We start from the raw sequence: 19,431 nt of genomic DNA, 5'->3' as shown, positions 1-19,431 counted from the left end.
CACTCCCGCAGGTTATCGCCAGCCAGACTGCCTCCCTAATACAGCTCTGATTTAAACTAACAACAGTACAAGAGGGTTTTTGTTCTTCCAGCGCTGCCTGACGGAAGAAATTGCTGCCCAAAGATTAGTGCCACAACCTCTTTAGACTCTTCAAGCAAGAAAAGCCAGTGTGGAGACTCATGCCCACATACCATGGGTGCTGCGAGTCTTAATTAGTATCTGTAGCACACTCGGAGACCTTTGGACAGAGGGTGCTACAGAAGTGGAAAATATTACCATCATTATGCCTGCTACCACAAGTGCTGGCATTCAACGCAGAGACTTCACAGCAGATGGTGAAGTCACTAGCACGGCTGGCTGCAGTTATAATTTCCCTCATCACAGAGTCTCCTTGTTGGAGCAGGCTTCACCTCTTGATGTCTGAAAAGCAAAACAGAACCTGTGCTGACAAGCTGTATCGTGCTGGTCAGTGCTGCTGACACGTTCAAACCGGCCAGCACTCAAATCACTAGAAAGTAAATCATCCAAGGGACTTTCTAATTAAAAAGAGCTTCGCTTTCATGGCAATGCTTCCTCCCGCCTGTCACAGCCAGCCCTCCCCTGAATTCTGATCATTAAAAGGCAAAAACAAAGAATTAGTCAGCTTTTGTTAAGTGTCAAACATTCCCACTCTAAACTATGAGCAAAACAAGGAGAGACATTTTATAACTCTCAGAGCAACTTTATACCTTCCTAAACACTATTTCTTACTAATTGCTCATTTGCCCTGGTTTTACAGAACAGCCTGGCTCACTCCACCTTTGACAGAGGAGAACAGCAGTGTTTAACGTGCTGCAATAAGTGGGATATGCGTAGGTCTAATTTTTATCCATATTTATTTCTAAGTGCTAGCAGTTAGAAGCCTGGGACTCGAAGCTACCTCAGGTGTAACTAAGATGCCATTAGCTTTAAATCTGTTCCCAAGTGCTACGAGCATCCTCTCCATTTGGCCTAGGACATCACCTTGCAGATGAAGGCTTTGCTTACATGGGAATATTCTGCTGAAAAATTTTCATTTCACCAAAAACTTCCTAGGGACTCCAAAATACAAGCACAGGGTAATGCTCCCCTCCTGTTTCTGTGACCTTTTCGGGTTGTAAAATGCGAAGGATCCTATAGTAGAAAGAAGTGCTTTGAAGTGGAGGTGAAGAGTAATTGCCACTACTCTTTGTGGCACCATGGGAGCCCAAACACATTCTGCGGGCAGCTTGCAAACACATCAGCACCTGCCCATGCACCAAGGGACATTATTATGGAAACAACCTGGCCAGGAGTTACTTCAGATGGTGGCTGAAGATGAAAATGCCTTTAGCCCACATCTATTACACAGATCTAACATCACCAGTCCTGTCTTGGGATTTATTTTTACCACTTTTGTAAAACAACATGGAAACTTCCCCACACCTGAATTCTCCCTCAGTTCAGGGAAGTCGTCGCAATATGGCATCTAAAAGGGGAATCACACGCCATCATCATTATCAGCCTATTCAGAAAACCTTCGCTGAATCTGTCAGATCTGTGCCTTGCTTTTGATGCCGCTAGCAGTGCAGGTTTTGGTGACGTATCTGCAGCCTCTAGCGAAGGTGGATGCTGCTGCTGCTGCCGCCGCTGCCTCTGGCCCATCCTTCCATAAGTCTCTGATCTATTTAACTTAAAATACTTTTGCTGCACACCTGTGAAGGTATCTGATCATCGCAGAAGGTAACTTTACAAAGCTGCATACCTAGCCAACAACCCACCACGCCACCGTACTTCAACAGACACATCAAGACTCTCCTATGCAATACAGATAGAAATGCACCTAGGCAGCCGGGGAGTGAAAGGCCAATGCGTGAATTTGATTTCAACCAGCTTTTCATCTGTCTGATTCTCACCCATTGAGCTGGAGCTGGTTGTATATAGGAATGAATATGCTGTTCCCTAACGGAGGCTGGATTGACTTACTGCTCTCTAACTGGAGATCATGACAGATAACCGGCACTGAAATGGAGAAGTGGAAACACTGAAACCGCAAGTGAAGACTGCATCTGCCGCTGTGACTACACAAACCACACCAGGTAGCTTTAGTTTAGTCTAAATAATGGATTGCTCCCAGATGCTTGGAAATCCCTGATGGACAGGCATGCCCTTCCTCTGAGTTTTAAGACTTGCTATGATTTAACCCCATGCCTTCACCTCCCTGGCACGAAAATCACACCAGAAGCATGAGATGACCGTGCCAAAGCCAGCACCATGCGGAACGCTGCCATCTCCTCGCTGATCTGTGCCATGCCGGGAGCTCATCCCAGCAGCGCTCCAGCCGCTGAACTGTCCCCTGGCAGATTCCCAAAGGCGATGGCAAGGGGATGGCTTTCTTCCAAATGAGCTGAGAGGGTCTCAGGCCTTTCAGTTTAGGATACTGGGTGATTAGTAACCACTGGACAAACTGCCCAGAACACCTGGACGTTAGCAGACCAGGCTGATAGGTGTGAAGATACTAACAGAAGCGTCTCCCCCTTCCTACTGACATTCGTATGTCGGCACCACATTCAAAAGGCTATCACAGCATTACCACATCATGGTACTGATATCAGTGCCATGATTAAGATGACAAAGTAATTACAAGTGTCTGCTTTTATACGCTGATTGCTTTCCAAATAAATGTTCTCCATTCCAAATAAATCTACTATGGATTAACATTTCTTCTACTTGCTCACCGCCTAGAATGTATTTGATTAGAAAAGCCTGATCAAAACTCTGCTTGACCATTTTTCAGCACTTCACTATTTTTCTTTTCCTCATCAGGAAGAAAAGTGTATCCATTAGTTAACCTTTTCAAACACATTCATTCTTGAGTCTAATTCAAAGAAGGATTAAAAAAAAAATCATCAGACTTGGCGTGTGAATAGCTTTTTGTGAGCACAGGGAACAAGCATTCATATATCAGAACATCAGCATGGGGAGATAAGGGGAGCTGTATACGTGCATGCTTATCTGAATGCAAGATCAGTACTGTGAAACCAGCATAAACACCAAGGACAGAATCCATATATCGATGTAATTCTTAGTGGTACTAGTGCATTTGTGTGAATTTGCAATTAAATAAAGCTTATTCCTTAAAAAGAAAACGAGAAGCTAAGGATATAACTCAAGGTCTATTGAGATCAACAGGATTTTTTCCCATTGCATTTGAATATAGCTCCCTCTCCCTCACTCCCAATATGTCCACTGGAATATTAAGAAAGAAATTACCTGGAATTTGTTTGCACTATTTTTAAACAGACCAAGAAATTCTCAACTCTCTTAGCCTGCTTTCTAACACAGCAAATCCAGAGCTCTCCTTTCTTCCATGGCTAACATTTCATGTATTTTACTCCCCATTAGTTTCATACCAAATAAAGTAATTGAAAATACTACAAATACATGTGGGTGACAAACGAACTGATGCAGGAAACATAACTTTGAATCTCCTGACTTTTACGCAATTAAAATATCAAGTTAATTGTTGGATCTGTGTAGCTTTTCTCATTTTAATATGTAAATGAGTCTCCATTACTCTATAGCTCAAAGAATGTGTTACTCTGCTTACTTGATTAGGCTGGGAATTGCTGGTCCTGCTGTCACTATGTTTACACTTTAGTGACAACTTTGCACATCAAATTCACATAATGCAATGTCATCAACTTACTCATCAAATATAAACTTCTTAAATACAGCCGCTGCTCTAGAATATTGAAACATCCTGATTTTACTTCATTTACAGCCCCTGAATAATCAGAGGAAGTGAAAAGAAAAATGGGAAACACAACTGGAAAACAGTATTTCCCAGGAAGAACAGCTTCCCACAGAGACAGGTAGGTGAACCAGAAACAGCCCATGCAAAATATTATCCTTCAGCTTCTGAATTTTAGTTCTGTGTTCCCCCTTTAACATGTGGAAGGAGTAGACATGCTTTATTTCTCAGTCTCTACACATTCACCTCACCTCATCTGGGATTCAGCGTTAAGGAGTCCCTATTTATTCTGTCAAGGCAGCCAGATTTCAGCTCCCGGCCACGTATACTTACCTGGAAATTGAAATGAGGACTCCAGAGAAAACCAGCAGATTCAGTAATTTTTTTTCCCCATTATGAACCTACCATAACAAGGATGCTGCCATCTTGGATAGTATTGAGAGAAGAACTGTAAATAAGTTCAGTATTTTCCCATGCCTGTCATCTTCCCTGAATCTAATAAATATCCCCAGACAAGGGGACATTCACCTTGCCATCACGGGACTTTCTGAAGATGTTCCTAGTAACCTCGACACCCCTTGCTAAGTTCCTTGACTAGATCTCCGCTACCCTCTGCTGCTCAGAAAGGCATCAAGCTTTAATTTCCAGGAGAAACAATACATTGACAAGATGCAGAGCAGAGATCTGAGGCTCTCCCCTGCTGGAGTGCTCTACCATACTGGCAGGCTTGTTTTTTCTGATGTCAGGGAAATTGTGTCAGCCTGAATTTGAGACATCAGCACAAGCCTTTCTTCTCCATCCTGCTGATGAATGAAAGAGCATTTTCAATTGTGTACATCCAGAGGCCTTATGGCACACCGGTCCTAATCAAAAGCTGCTCTGTGGTGCAAACTGCAGTAAGAGGCAGCTCACATCACAACACCGCAGGATCCAAAGGGCAGCTGCAGATAATACTGCATTTCCTTCCCTTCAGGAGAGATGTTGGACTGGAGAGATCCAGCGGGAGAATCCTGACTGCTACATAGCCACCGAGAAGGCAACAACTAAATAATGGCAACTTGACTCAAATATCCAAGCAGGAAAAACAACAGCCAAAGTTTACCAAGACCTGTAAAGCTCAATCACCTGTTGGCTTCTCTCCGGCTGATAACAAACCATCAGCACAGAGGGATACAGAAGAACCACGGCCACAAAGGGCACTATCTGCAGTGTGACAGTTTCCATATGGTACAAATGTGGTGCTATTTTATAGGGATTTGGGCAGGTGAGAAGGGGTTAAAGCATGGGAGGGGAAAGGCTTGGGGTCCTTCTGTTGCTCATTGACTTTTCTCCTTGCAAAGGCTCTGAACTTCCCCTGGTTATAAATGAAGGAGCATGGCTGCTTCTGGCAGCTACTTCAGGTAGCGTGAACAATTCTTCCTCATGGTCATTTCGTGCTTCAGTCAGCCATTGATGGACTGAGAACTACAAACTTAAGTCAGAAGGCTTAAAAATACTGTTTCTATTACAGGCTGTCCTCCAAAGCCATGTTTAGAGTAACCAGGAGGAGACGGAATACCCCTGTCAGTCCAGGTTTCTCCACACGTTTTCTCTTGATATATCTGCTCCCAGAAACTACCTCTAACCTTGCTATGTGCCTGTCTGTAATGACATTAGTTACCTCTAACCTTCCTCTCTACCTCAGCAACAGGGACCTCTTCCTCCTCAGAGGTAACACCACGGCTTTACTGCATCAGTACTAAACAAAGAAAACATACCTGCCTAGGAAAGAAGCAACCTTCTCCCCAACCATATTTTCTTGCAGTGCTACTCATTTCCATTGCACTCAAATTCAAGGCAGGATCTCTGTGCCCAGAGATCCGTCCCTTGGGAGCCTCATTCCTCATACTGCTACAGAAGCCACTGTAGATGTTCTCATAGCTCAGTGTTTAAATTTGGCCCCCTTCACCAGATATACTTGTTGCTTTCTTCTCCATTTCCTTCTTCCCAAATTACTTTACTATTTCTCTCTTGGTAAACCGGCTTTATTTTCTCTGGAGCGAGGCTTTTGCTTTCACTAAATATTTTGTCATCAACTTCTAAACAGTGCCTAGCGAAAGGGTAGAAGATGCTTTAAAAAACCACCCTTGTAGGAATCACCGGAGCTGCACAGAAGTATCGCAGGTTCACAGGCTGCCTTTTACAAAAGCAGCAATACTGAGGCACCCAGGGGCTCCACAGATGAATTGGGTGGAAAAGAGGGGCCAGGAAGAAATCCTGCAGCTCTTGTGCTCTTCATGAAGGCTAAGTACAGTCTGGATAGTAACCTTTGACTGACACCAAGTTTTACACATTCAGTAGCTACAACAGAACTAGGTTACAGGATTTATTACAAACCTCTGCCTCCCTGGACAGCAGACAGAGTCTGAAAGTCCCAGCAATGTCTCGCTGGCACATCCCATCACCGTTTCACAAGAAGCTGCAGGCTTCAGGCATCCTCGGGGGTTTGTCTGGTCAGCAACCCCTGTCCGCCTGCTCACGTCCCGGCTGTTCGCAGCACACAGATTAAGTTGTGCTCAGGGGCAAGTCTCTGGTTGTTTAACAGACTCATGGCATGCTGCCATAGGCAGGGCACACTTTTTTCAATGTATTCAGTGCTGCATGACTTCATATCTGTGTTATCTCCAAAAAAACTTGGGAATCTATCTGGATGACAAATGTTATATAGGATAAAAGCCTTTTTTTTTTTTTTAACCAGGGAACATTTCTTTCAGCCCTCTTGAGGTACTATACTTTCATTCAAGACAAGAAACCTGGCTCTTTACAGGCACCTGCACCGACTTCAGTAGTGCAGAACATTTACCATCAAAGGCCACACTGCTGCTGAATCAGAACACACAAACGCTTCAAGGTACTTTCCCCTGGTGGCTAGACAGCCCAAATCTATTGACACCACTGTAATGCCAACAGATTGCATAGATCCTGACCACCAACCACCACAACGCTGCCAATACTGAAGTACAGGAGGTCTCAACTTGGCTACAGCCTTTTTGGAAAACAGGCATATTTAGCAGCCCCACCTCGTTACCTGGAGTGCTGGGCTGGGACAAAGGGATGTGGATGCTAAGGAAGGAAATCAAAGCAAGCTCTTTAAACTACCAGCTTATTCCCAATCTTAATATACTATTCAGGTCCCAGACTGGTCTAAATGTCTTGCAGTAGAGAAACTAGCACCATAAAAGCAATAATGATAATAACTAGCTGAGAGGTGAGGGGATTGACCCAAGGAGGTACCGCTCTTCAGCTGCGGAGTCAGCATGGGGAGGCAGGCAGGCTCCGAGTGGGGCAGGCAAAGCAGCTCCCAAGGACTGCTGCTAATAACACTCATCCTGTGCGCTGCTTCCGTATCATTTGTGCTCTGCACACTACAGCTACGCAACGTTTCTGATGCAGGTAGCAGTTGGGAATGATTTCATTCCCCATCAGTAACACGTGGCCATCTCTGGAGTGAGAGGACACAACTTCATCAGTGCACAGCAAAACACCAGAGGCAAAGACAAGCTCTTTATAAACTCCATAAAAAAAGGGATATGCAGAAAGCAATTTATTGAAATAGAGGCAGGGCAGAAAGGCTAACATCCTGCTCTTACCGCAAGTCCCTTAACATTTGAAGACAGCAAATGCCCTGGACCTTCACTTTGCATCCCTTTAGAAAGAAAGCAATTCCTTCAGTACAAACTGAAGGGGAATCGGCACGTTAAAGCACCATCAAAAGAAGTGACATCTAATGAATCTTTCCTCTGCTTTAGGAAGAGGCATTACGTGACCAAAGAAGAGCTGCCCTCTATGTGCTTACCTGGCCAAGCCTTGTTTGACTAGTGAGATGCTGGGAGCCATCGGCACAAAGTGAGATACGGGTGCTGTGCTTTCACGCGTGCACCCACCAACAACTAAGGTCACAGCAAAGCCCTTCATCAGGTGGGCTCAGGTCTCCTTTGCAGGTGCAGCCCTCACCACGTGTGGATTTCCTATACGCAGATGGTAGGAAGCACCAAGGCTTCCAAGCACCAACAGCTCAGCCAACAGTGTATGGAGAACGGCAACTTCCAAATTCCATCTGCTCCTTTTTTGTCGCCTTCTGTACTCAGAAATGCATTCATAAGAAGCACAAGTATGCTGGGACAGTGACAAATTTTACCGTCTCTGGCTTGTCACTTCAACAAGATTAGATTATTTTAATATTAACTCATTATCCAATTTAATTCCAATTAATTACATTTTGACAAAGCCCTGACATGGCAGTGATGCTGGAGACAGCCTCCGCTGAACACCAGATGTAGCATCTTTGTTAGGGTCAAATGCCTGCCTTAGAGTGAGATTTCCCAGTCCCTCATCAAGCAACCCCCTCTTCCTATTGTTCCTTAACAAGGGAAAAAGGACACTGTAACCACTGAGATGGATGAACAGCTTTCCTTTCTGGTGGGATTATGTTCAGGAAAACAGTTCACTTCCAAAATTCTCCACAGATGGTTGAATCAGGGTTGATTTCCCCACCCTCCCTCCTGGTAGGGGTGCCAGCCTGTCTCTCAACAGAAAGAATATCAAATCACTTTTCCTCTTTCTCACAGAGACAGGCCCCATGAAAGAAGGGAATGCTCCACTGTACCTACAGGATAGCAATAAATCACGAGAGCTCATGGAAAATTTGCATTACTGCATTCTTCAGTCAGGAACCAGCTTCCACAGGTCACCCCTTCCTACCTTTGAATACACTACTTTTAAGATGAGAACACAAAGAGAAATAATCGGCACCTGAAGCATTCTCATTTCTACCTGTGCCTTTCTACAACACACAAGCCATTACTTCTGCCAGCTCCCCATTAGCTGCCATCTACCTATTTGCTTGCAGCTAAGACCGAATTCCATCTCTAGCAGCACCAGAAAAGAAAAATCAAGAGGTCCACCAGAACCACACAAGACAAAAAAGCAAGATCCAAACAGAAAGAGGCCTAGAGAGAAACAGAAAAAAAAAAAAAAAAACCACCAGGAAAAGCTATGGAGCTGGAAGAAAAAACCCAGAAGATGCAGCCTGAAACAGAAGAGGAGAGGGAAGGTGTGAAGAGTACAGGAAAGAGAAACGCAGAACTGGCACAGGTTCCAAATCTGGTCAGTGATGCCCTGCACCACCTTTCCAAAGCTGTTACAATCTGCATCCCTGTTTCAGAGACAGGAGGACTCGGAGCCTCTCCCAGATGGCAGCCTGACCTTGGTGCACCCTGCTCTTACACAACCCGGAGCCGGGCAGCCACCGGGAGAGAAACAAAACACCCATAAAGTTACAGCCCATTCCCATCACGCGGCTGTCGCAGATCTGCCCCATTAAGACTGCACAACCCTGCGCGCAAATTTATGCTTTGCAAAAGGGCAGCACGTTGTTACAGCTCACAGTGCTCAAAGCTCTCCTGCGCAATAGCCCCGGTACCCGTTTGAACAGAGACTATTACGGCATAAATGAGAGGAAAGGACCACTGAACTACGTGGCAAGTTGCCAGGTTATGCTGCAGCCTCCAGCGGTTATGCTCAAAGAGATTTAAAGTCCAGCATAACCTTGATTTTTTAATAGAGTCACATTTAATGAGCTTTAACGTCCACAGTAATGATTTCCTTATTACCTATCCAGGAGTCAGAACCATGATCAGAAAAAACGTGCTGCACTCGGGTCCAGTAAACGAATTTAATAATGGCCAATACATTATTATCAAAACCATCAACATCATTGTCCTGAATACCTTTTTTGGGTTGGTATAATTGTAATTCTTGGAACCTTAAGTGTAATTGTTGCAGATCACACAGGCTTGCTGAGCACAGCAAACCTGACTGGCTAGAGGCCACCCAAATCCCTCACCCCTGCCAATACGCCGCTCAGGTTATATGGCAGAACAGGACAATAAACCCCTTACATTTACCTTTGGCTGTCAAAAGACAAAATACAAAGTTACATATGACCTTTGTTGTCTTCCCTGCTTCTGTCCACTTCCCCTACTCTGTCCTCAGCCTCCCTTCATCCCATTCAACTCTGACATGAGCAACCTCCCATCCCAAAAGCTCAGAGAATTGAATTTGCATGTGTTATACAAATGAGATGGATAAACAGACATATGGGTGATGCAGCTGACAGAAAGGGGTGCAAGAAAAATTTGAATTTTTGTTATTTTTGTACAGAAACAGCTCCACAAACCTCACTGAAACCTGCTCCCTCATTATGCACAATAAACCTCCTTCCCCGAGGCAGCCAATTGCACAGTGACAAACAGAGCAGAGGGAGTTTCTGCCACATGCTCCCCATTTCACACCTTGAAAATACACTAAAATGGAAGGCATATGGCAGCCGTTCCTGTGGGCAGAACTGCTGAGATCCTAAGAAAACAGTGGAAGCTGGATCTTCCATTTCTCATCCCGAGGGAGACAGTGTAAATATTCTGGCCACGTGAAGGCGTGTTGTTAAACCACTCCTGGAACATCCACACTGCAGATGCTGAGTTGAGCAGGAAAGAGTCAATGCAAAAATGGATGCAGCTTGCACAGTGTGCTTGAGGAACTGTCCCCTAACCCACCAGGAGCTCTGCCTTGCCCCAGCAAGAAGGCCAAATCTGGCATCCATCTGGCTCATTTAAAGCCAGCTCAGACACACCTGCTAAACTTGCAAGTCAGGGCAGTAACATCCTCAGCATCTCTTGCACATCCTAATATAAACAGTCTTTATCCTCCTACCATACCGCTGAATGTTCCTGCAGCAGAAAGGAGGGTCTGGGACTATTTATGGCAACGTTCCCCATGCATGACAGTGACGCACACGAGCACGTAAAATACAAGAAAAAATCCAAGGTCTTTCTAAATAACCTGGCTTACTGTGCACGTGCCCTGGTCTCAAAGACAGTCATTCACAGGGCTTCTCCATCCTCACTCACAGCTCTTTTTCCCATTTTGTTTACATTAACCGCTGCCATATGCACTTACAGCCACTCTAAGAACGCAAAGGGCCCTCCTGTGACTGTGATAAAAGACACTGAAGTATTTCCCACCCCCTTGCCAGGCTCTGCAGCTGATGCTCTCTCCCATTTGAGTTGGTGACCAGAAGTCAGAATGATGTAGCATGGGACTGGGGCAAAAGGAAAAAAAAGCATCACATATATGAGAGGCTGGGAACACCCTGAAACCCAGTAAGCTGTTTGTTTTCCTGTCAGTATCAAAGGCAGAAGAGAAAACAGCTTTAAAAATGCATTCCTTGTGAGCTAATGACAAACCTAGTAACATCCCCGCAACAGAAGCACCTCACAAACAGCTAAAAGCAACTGCGTGAAAAGCAGCAGAATAATAATTACGAATAACAAATCACAGGACGCCTATGTGAGAAATGCGTTCTCCCAGAAGAAATGGTCTAATTATTGTAGATGATACCCCAGAGGTTCATTCATCAGCGGCAGAGACACAGAGCTGACCTCACCTCTGCACCCTCTCTGCCCCTGACTGGCACCCTGCGTCCTGGGCTAGAGGGGCACGGTCACCCCTGCATCTGCGGCATTACGTATGCCAGGTACTCGAGGGCATCACGGCAGGCAAGGGCACTGGGCAGCAGCATCTACCATAATTTAAACACCAGTGCATTTAAAATTAAAATAGCAGTGCTCTTGCCACCTCCAAGAACTACTCGAGTCTCAGCAGGGTCTCAGACTGGAAGCTCTTACAGACAAAGGCGGTCTTCCTCAAACATTAGCCAAGTGTTTAATGCTTACACATTTGTTAGAGCATCCACTAACAACAGTGACAAACTGTCATTGTACCTCTAACACCCAGTCAGCTCTTCACTTTATAAACCACCCCATCTAGACTTCTCATGTCGTATTTTTAAGGCTATATAGCACCATAATGCATTATGAGATGCCAGAACAAACACATTCTTAGCAGTAATGAAGTACTACTGTTTGAGCAATGGGAGAACAAGCAAGCTACTTGCAGAGAATTTTGGTGTCATAACAGTGAAAGATACTTCCTTCTGTGTATTTTCTTTAAACCACGGCTCTGCCCTTTTGTGGGTCTCAAGCCTCCAGCACACACAGCCTTCAAGGAAAGCTCTGCCCTCTTAGCCTCATCTGAGGGAGCATCCTGACCTCTGGACACTGACCACACATGTGCTGCTGGCACGCAACAGGTTAGCTCCACACAGACCTTCAGCTCTCTCTTATTTTAATCTTCTCTAACAAAATCGTTTTGAGGGCAAGGTCCATGCAAGAGAGTCACATCAGTCAGATTTCTGGGGCTCTGCAGCACGACTTGACTCTGCCCATTTCCCTCGCAGTGTTGCAGGTGATGGGTCATGATTTATTGAGAACTTTACCTTGATTTACAGAGTCTGAGAGCATGTCTGGAGGTGTTGACTTTGGGGTTGCTGTAGTAAAAATTCTTGTTCAGGTATGTGAAGGGAGGACAGACTGCGCTGGAGAAGAGCCACAGATTCTGTGAAATGTATTTAGCTCGGTGAAAGATATACTCTATTTTCATGGAGTATTGAACATAGCTGTGATTAATGGGGCACATATACACTGATAAACAATATTCATTTGTTTTAAGCCAGGTCTGAAAAGATTTCAACCACTTGCTTCCCTGCAGCTATGAAAGTTATTTCCTGCTGTCTGTACTACCTCAAGGGCTAAACCAGCCCTGAAAGGAAGGAAATATTTCCTTTTACTCCATCGGCAGCACCAGCCTATGAAGGCTGTTGTACTGGCATTTCATTTATCACAGGCAAATGATATGGGTTATTATTACTTCTCCTTACCACCTACCCTCTGTACCAAACTGCTACAGGATTGCCACCACACATACACTCTTTCCTGCATCAACCCGTCTTCTTTCATTTTCCTTATAACCAGTCCATCAAGCACACTGTCTGCAATGTCTCCATCTGCTTCTGCAGTCAGTTCCTTTGGCAGTACCAATGAATAAGTGCATCTTCCCGACCAGGAGCCAGCAAGCCTACCTGCAATTTCTTGTGGTGACTGAAAACTCCCAACTCCTTCCAGATTCCCAGAGATGGAGCCGCCTCCTTCAAGGACCCTCACCAGCTCCCTCAGCCTTTCACACTCCTCCTGCAGATGCTGCTGCTCCTCCTTGCGCTGCTGCTTGGCCAAGCTTGCTGGGTTCATGCTGAAGTGAAGAACTTTGGTTCTGCTGGGATCATAGTCACCCTGTGTGGCAGAAACAAGAGAAGAAGACTGAGTAACTGATCCAGCCTCCAAGTCCACCCAACCAGTATCACTCTTTGTGTGAGACAAAAAATGTTACAGCAGAAAAAGGGACACTCATGCAGTGATAATGTTTTATTCCAACAGTTGAAGTCGGCCAAACCCTGTATTGCTTCTCCTTCTTGCTACTCTCTCTTTCAAAAACAAAAAAAAACCCAAAACACATCCAAACAAAGAAAAAAACAACAAAATCCCCCACAAAAATCCCCACTCAATAGAGCTTGCTCCCTGGCTGACACCTCCACCGTTAAATTTAACTCCAGAAATGAAGTTTTATAGCTGTATTTTAAACCTCTTTATAGCAGAAGATTATAATGAGCACACAGATACACCCTGAAACTACAGCAGGACACCCAGTACTAGCCTAATTTATTACTCATACGAGCCGGCAACGTCCATACGACTCTGATGGTGGAGTCATTAGCAAGTTGTATCAGCTTGTCCTAAGCAAGTGAACAGATATTTCATTGTATACTTTTTTCTCAGAGGTGAGTTGTATTTATAGCAGTCTAAATAGTCAGTCAAGTCCTAAGATAGCAAATTAATATTCTTTCAAAGTGAGAGGAAAACACTGATGTTACATTTGTGATTTCAGAGAGACAATTTTCATATAAACTACAGGAAGCCTCACGACCATAAAAGTAGTAAAGCATGTGCTAATGCTGGCTGCCACGGCATTCTGCCCAGCTGAAACCCTATAGCAGTGCCTGCATAAAAAGGCATTTTATATGGTAATATTTTTTCTTCAATTAAATCTCAGGACCTAAAGTCATTTTGTAAACATTAATTAACCCTCAAGAGCAGCATGAGGTAGGTATTATCCCAATTTTATCATTTCATTTTCATTAAAGACGTGCTAGAACTTTATGTGGGGTTTTTTCATGCAAAGCAGAGCAGAGACTGAGCAAATTCATCCTGAACTGCTGGTCATTGATGGTAAAAGACCCCAGCAGATCCCATTCCCAAACATCTTTTACTGAAAATACTCCATCCACATACTGTAAAAGCACCTCTGCCCACAGCAGGCAGTGAATTGCTGAAACTTGCTGCCCCAGAGCCTGGCAGCAGACGCAGCACTGGTTCAAAAATGGGTTTGACAAAGTCATGGACAACAGCTCCATAAATGGACTGTGCCAGGGGAGCATCCCCCAGCATCTCTGGCTGCTGGGAGAGCACTGGGAAGCGTGGCCATGTTTGTGGGCTCTCCCAATAGAGCATTTTCCATCACTGTGGCCAGAGATGCTCTTCTGGGCTGGATGGACCATGGGTAAGGGCCAGCTGGGCACTTTTTCTGTTCACATGTGATGTCTGCTACATCTCACAGCTGTTCCAGTGCCCTCTTGCAGGAACCATACCAAAATTCTCCTTTAAAATCACTTCCTAGACGTTAGCTGAGCAGAAGGCAGCTGGAAGAGGTGTGGGTGCCGGTGAGCAGCATCGGGGTCTGGGTCCAGCAGCATGCCAGTGCTGTGCAGTGCTGTGGTGCTCATGGCTCCCCTGCGGTCCTCAAGGCTGGGTCCCCACGATCCCTGAGGCTGGCTGCCCACGGTCCCCGAGGCTGGAACCCCACGGTCCCTGAGGCTGGCACCCTGTGGTCCCTGAGACTGGGTCCCCCACATTCCCTGAGGCTGGCTGCCCACGGTCCCCAAGACTGGGTCCCCCATGGTCCCCGAGCATGGCTGCCCGCTGTCTCTGAGGCTGGCTGCCCGTGGTCCCCGAGGCTGGGTCCCCCGTGGTCCCAGAGGCTGGCTGCCCACGGTCCCCGAGGCTGGGTCCCCCGTGGTCCCCAAGGCTGGCTGCCCGCGGTCCCCAAGGCTGGCTGCCTGCTGCCAGCTGGCTCCCCGGGCCATGCCAGGCAGACAGGTCCCGCTGCAGAGGAGAAGCAGCCAAAGCTGCGGCTGGCAGGGCGCTGGCAGTTATGCAGGCAAAGGGGAAGCGCAATTTGGAGCTGGGAGAAGACGTGGAGTGTAATCCAAAAGCACTTTTGGTCAAAAGCATGGGGTCCATGTGCTGGTGAATAAGAGGTTAATATTTTCTTGCATCCACCACCGAAAATATAATCTAAAACTGCAGAACTGGAAATCTTGAATGCACAACTGGCATGGAAAGTACTGATGTACCTAAAAACCAGCAGATGCCCTCACTGTTGTGTTTCCCAGAGAAAAAATACACAGGGTACAGTTGCTGCTCATATCTACTGTGAGAACCCAATATGGTGCTCCTCATGAGAAATCAGTCTAACCACATCTCTCCATCTGGGTAGAAGAGACAGTCACTATTTCACAATGTAAGCACAAGTTAAAAACAAAGGGAGATCATATCTGTTTCTGTATGTCCTGGGCCAAGAGGGGGTGGGAGGAAGCCCCTAACACAGGAGGACACAGGAATCCCCAAACGGCTGCCCTGGTCCAAGGATCTCACTCCAGAGAACCACAGAAACTCAGGCATGGAAACCTTGAGTACCCTTCCCAGCTGTCTACATTCCCTGAAGTCAGAGTACGTGGTCTTCCAGCCCTTGGCCATGTACCGGGCAGGTGATGCATGTTCTCATACTGCCCAAGCCTCGTGCTGCTCAGGAGACATATGGGAACACCTAGGTGGGCAGCACTATCCTGCAGCCCGGCAGCAGTGGGGCTTCATGACCCCACGTCCCCGGGGAAGTTGAGACAAACAGCCTGGACCTGTCAGACAGGCCATTAGCACCAAGAGAAGAAATAATCCCACTGATGGCTTTGGTCAAGAAAAGTTTAGGAGAGAACTGAAGGACTGGGACCACAGGCAGCATCTGGGAGATGTGGAACAGAGGGGAAATGAAGACAGCTGTAACGCCAGCTTATTAGATATATTCTCCGCAGCAACACACTGGCATTTAGAAACCTGTTTCCGCACCCAGCTATCCAACTTTTCGTGCTATTTGCATTTCAGGACTCTTCCAGACAGGTCAGGGCACTCCTTACCCTTGTGTCTGCCTTTCAAGGGAAGAGATTCAACCCCAAAGTTTGCAATGGGGTTTATGCTGGCTGCCAAAAGGATGCTTTTAAAATCAGAGCTGCGGAGCCCGCTTCTCCTTGCGCAGCCTGGTAGCGTGGTATTTCTGACAAGCTGTGAAGGGCAGCTCTGGCCCTGTCTCCCTCGCTGGCTGCAGTGCCAAGGTCAGGCAGAGATCACACCTCCTCACCCCAGCTGCCACCACCACGCTGGCTCCAGCGCGCAGCGCAGAGATCGCCTGCGCTTTTGTACTGCACCATCACTGCAGACACTCATGCACAGGCACGAGACAGCAGAAGGATCTCAGTGTGGAGGAAAAGCCATGCAAACCTGGAGACTGCTGCTACCTTCCTGCCAGGACTGCTTTAACCCATGCTGTGCTAGTCTGTTTGTTTTGCAGGTTGTTTACTCTCTCAAAACATTTCTCTGGCCTTTAAGTAAAGCCCCGCCATGAAGCTGCAGTGCTTTGGCTCTTATAGCTCTTTCAGCCCATTTATCTTTTCCTTTTATAACATGCCCCCTTGAAAAACCATGCCCTAAAACTCAGCACTCGGACTCAGCTTTATTCTTGGGGCACATCAGTGCTCCTCAGCACATCAGTCTGAAGCTACACTAAGACAGGTGGATCTCTTAAAAATCCACTGTGATACAAAGGCTGTGGCAGAATCCATCTCATTTAACATTTCTGGGAGTTCACTAACATATTTGCTATGCTACTCACATTTTTGGGCTAGGGGCAGTAGCTTTCTCTTTATTCTACACAGCACACATCAAACCAGTACATTTCTCCCTACAGCTAAAATATTAGTGCTGCTGGTTTGTATTATAGGAATGCCTAAAAGAAACCATGTGAGACAGGGATCCCAGCATGCTAGGTCCTGTACAAACCCACAAGAAACTACCACCTAACGCCCCAAAAAACAGACAACAAAGCCTGTAGACATGGTATGTGAGGGGAGCAGAGGAATGGAAACATGTAGTCTCCAGTTTGAGACTCCTTAGCAGCACCGTGGCAGAGATGAAAACAGGTCTTCAGAGATGACCCTCGCCACCAGACCCATTGCCATCTTACACAGACGCACCAAGCAAAGCACTACTTAAGTCTCTGGGAAATTCACCGACATCCTATGGATTTTCAAATAAACGCAGGAAGCTTACCATGGAAACAGTGCAGACCAGAGCCAGTTTCTGATGATAGGGAACAGTTGCATGTGTATGTAATACCAGACAGCCAAAATGGCATCACAAGTCAATTGTTTGGAGTGTTCTTCCAAATTTCTGAAGGTTGGGAGTGACTTTGATTCGCTCTAGGAAAAGTCATGGCTGGAAACTGCTAAATATCACAGATAGCAAAGAAACACTAAGATCTCACTAGCATTCAAAGGAAATGAAACTCCAACGATGGTAAGAAACCAGAGACTGAGGAAAGCAAACTTAACCTCCTCCTGGAATCCCTTTAGCTCTGGAAAATGCAGATTGCTGGTCTTCTCCATCAACTGCCCTTGCGCCCACACTAAATTACTCTTACTAACAAAAATTTTGCCCTTTCAGCTCTGCAACAGAAGCCTGGAAAACAGCGTTTTGGGTGCTGGGAGACAAGACCTAAACCAGATTTGCCCATTGAGAAAATCATTTCTAATCTAGATGAGGAAGAGCAAACAGTGGCATTTGAAAGGTGCAGTACAGAAGAGACAGCCATGCTCTTTAACAGGAGCTGGGATTTCACAAGCACCTGCCCAGGAGCAGCTCCAGATGCTGCTTCTGTGCTGAACCGACACAAGCAAGAAGGTATTGCTTAACAGAGTTTAAAAGCATCTTGCAATAAAGGGATTACCATTTTTCTGATTTCTCCAAGAAGCATGTAAGTGTGCTTCAAGTTTGGAAACTTGGCCTGAATGTGAGTATCAGCCACATCCACTTAAGCTCATGGTACCTTTATATAGAAATATGAGATGTTTGGGGGATGCAATCTATATATGGAGATGTTTGGGGGATGCAACCGATATATGACCTAGACAGTCCCTTTGCTGCAAGGCCACCCTGTCCCTGATTCATGCAGGAGATAACTTGACAGGACTTTCTGCTCATCAGCACACCATGGCCAGTGTCTCAGAGAGTGAAGATGATACATTACTGTTCTTTTCTCAGCAGCACCCCCTCTTTACCCCTATTTTTCCTAATACTTTAAAAATTGGAAATTGTAGAGATGCTGAAGAGTAAATAACCTGAACTAGAGAGAACTGCTGGTGTTCATTGATTCTTCTTTCAAGGAATAACATTGAGCCAGTAACTCAGATTTGTCAGAAAAATGTACACAGAGCTTCAATTTAGGAGGAAGCAATAAATACCTTGATTGATTGCAACCAAGTCTGGTTGACACTTAGTAGAAGAGTGAATTATTCATTCCTGGAAAGCAAGATGCTAACTAGCTGATTTGGTGCTTAAGGCAGCAAAACCATTTTTGTGCTCTCAGAAGGGCACCGGACATTTTACATAGATGATTTGTTGACTCCACATGCTAATATGTTCCACAATTTATGAAATAATGTTGTTTTGATGCATTTTCCTCAGCCTTCCTTCAGACTCATGCCCCAGGGTATGCACAAGGGAAACTCTCACAGACCACTGAGAAGAACCATCCCACCACTTCTGACCCGATGTCACAGTCATTATGTGGGACAGCCACTGCAGGATGCAACACACAACGGTTGTCTTAATGTGATATGTTCTAAAAGCACACTTTGGCAGATGGTGGAACTATTTACTAAGACTCTGCCTATCAGTAAACTTTCTGACAAAAGACTACAGAAAAGTGAATTTGCAACAGGGCCAATTTGCCATCTAGAACAGCGGTACAAGCTCCAGTCAGACGCTGCTGCCTTCCTTCCCACTTCCATCTCCCAGCTTGAAAAAAAAACCATCCCAAGGAGATAATTGTGCTGATGCTATGTGTCATTTTTAAAAACTGTATTATTGGCAAACAGTCAGTATGTTGGTCTACACGTTGAAATTATAGCTCAAAAACTTCCTAAGTAATCTCCCCATTAGGGAAGAATCAGTCAAGTGACGAAGCAATGAATGAAGACAGGATTGCTTTAATCTCTGAAAAACAGAAACTTTTCCTTTAGAAGATGAGTTGTTTAGAAGAACAATGAAAGCTGCCAGTGACAGCACCTTGAAAAGGGCTGAACTTATTCTGGCATCTCTCCTCCTGGTTGTTTGAAAACTGCACAGTCCCAATTCAGGGATGTCTTTCTGCAGGAGCTATAAAAGCTTTCCTCTCAACTCTCTTTCACAGGCCCACAGGTAAGAAGAAAGTACTTTAAACCGTGCAGCCTGGTTTACATTTGATGAAACATTCAGTGCTTAACAACTCCATTTAAGATCTATTCATCTACCACAGATATTTCT

General features: G+C 45.5%; 1 protein-coding gene across 1 annotated transcript in view; it reads right to left on the bottom strand.

The window, feature by feature from the left end:
• The window catches only part of MAD1L1 (mitotic arrest deficient 1 like 1), a 370,489-nt gene that overhangs the window by 105,483 nt on the left and 245,575 nt on the right, over positions 1–19,431 (bottom strand). Inside the window, exon 16 of the mRNA XM_080382402.1 lies at positions 12,768–12,975. Within this exon, the coding sequence (XP_080238528.1) occupies positions 12,768–12,975 (208 nt within the window). The remainder of the gene's footprint in view (positions 1–12,767; positions 12,976–19,431) is intronic.

This window comes from Falco punctatus (assembly GCF_963210335.1).
Source record: "Falco punctatus genome assembly, chromosome: 4".
Lineage (NCBI taxonomy): Eukaryota > Metazoa > Chordata > Aves > Falconiformes > Falconidae > Falco > Falco punctatus.
The sequence above is the reverse complement of the archived record's forward strand: the minus strand, read 5'-3'. Positions and strand labels throughout refer to the sequence as shown.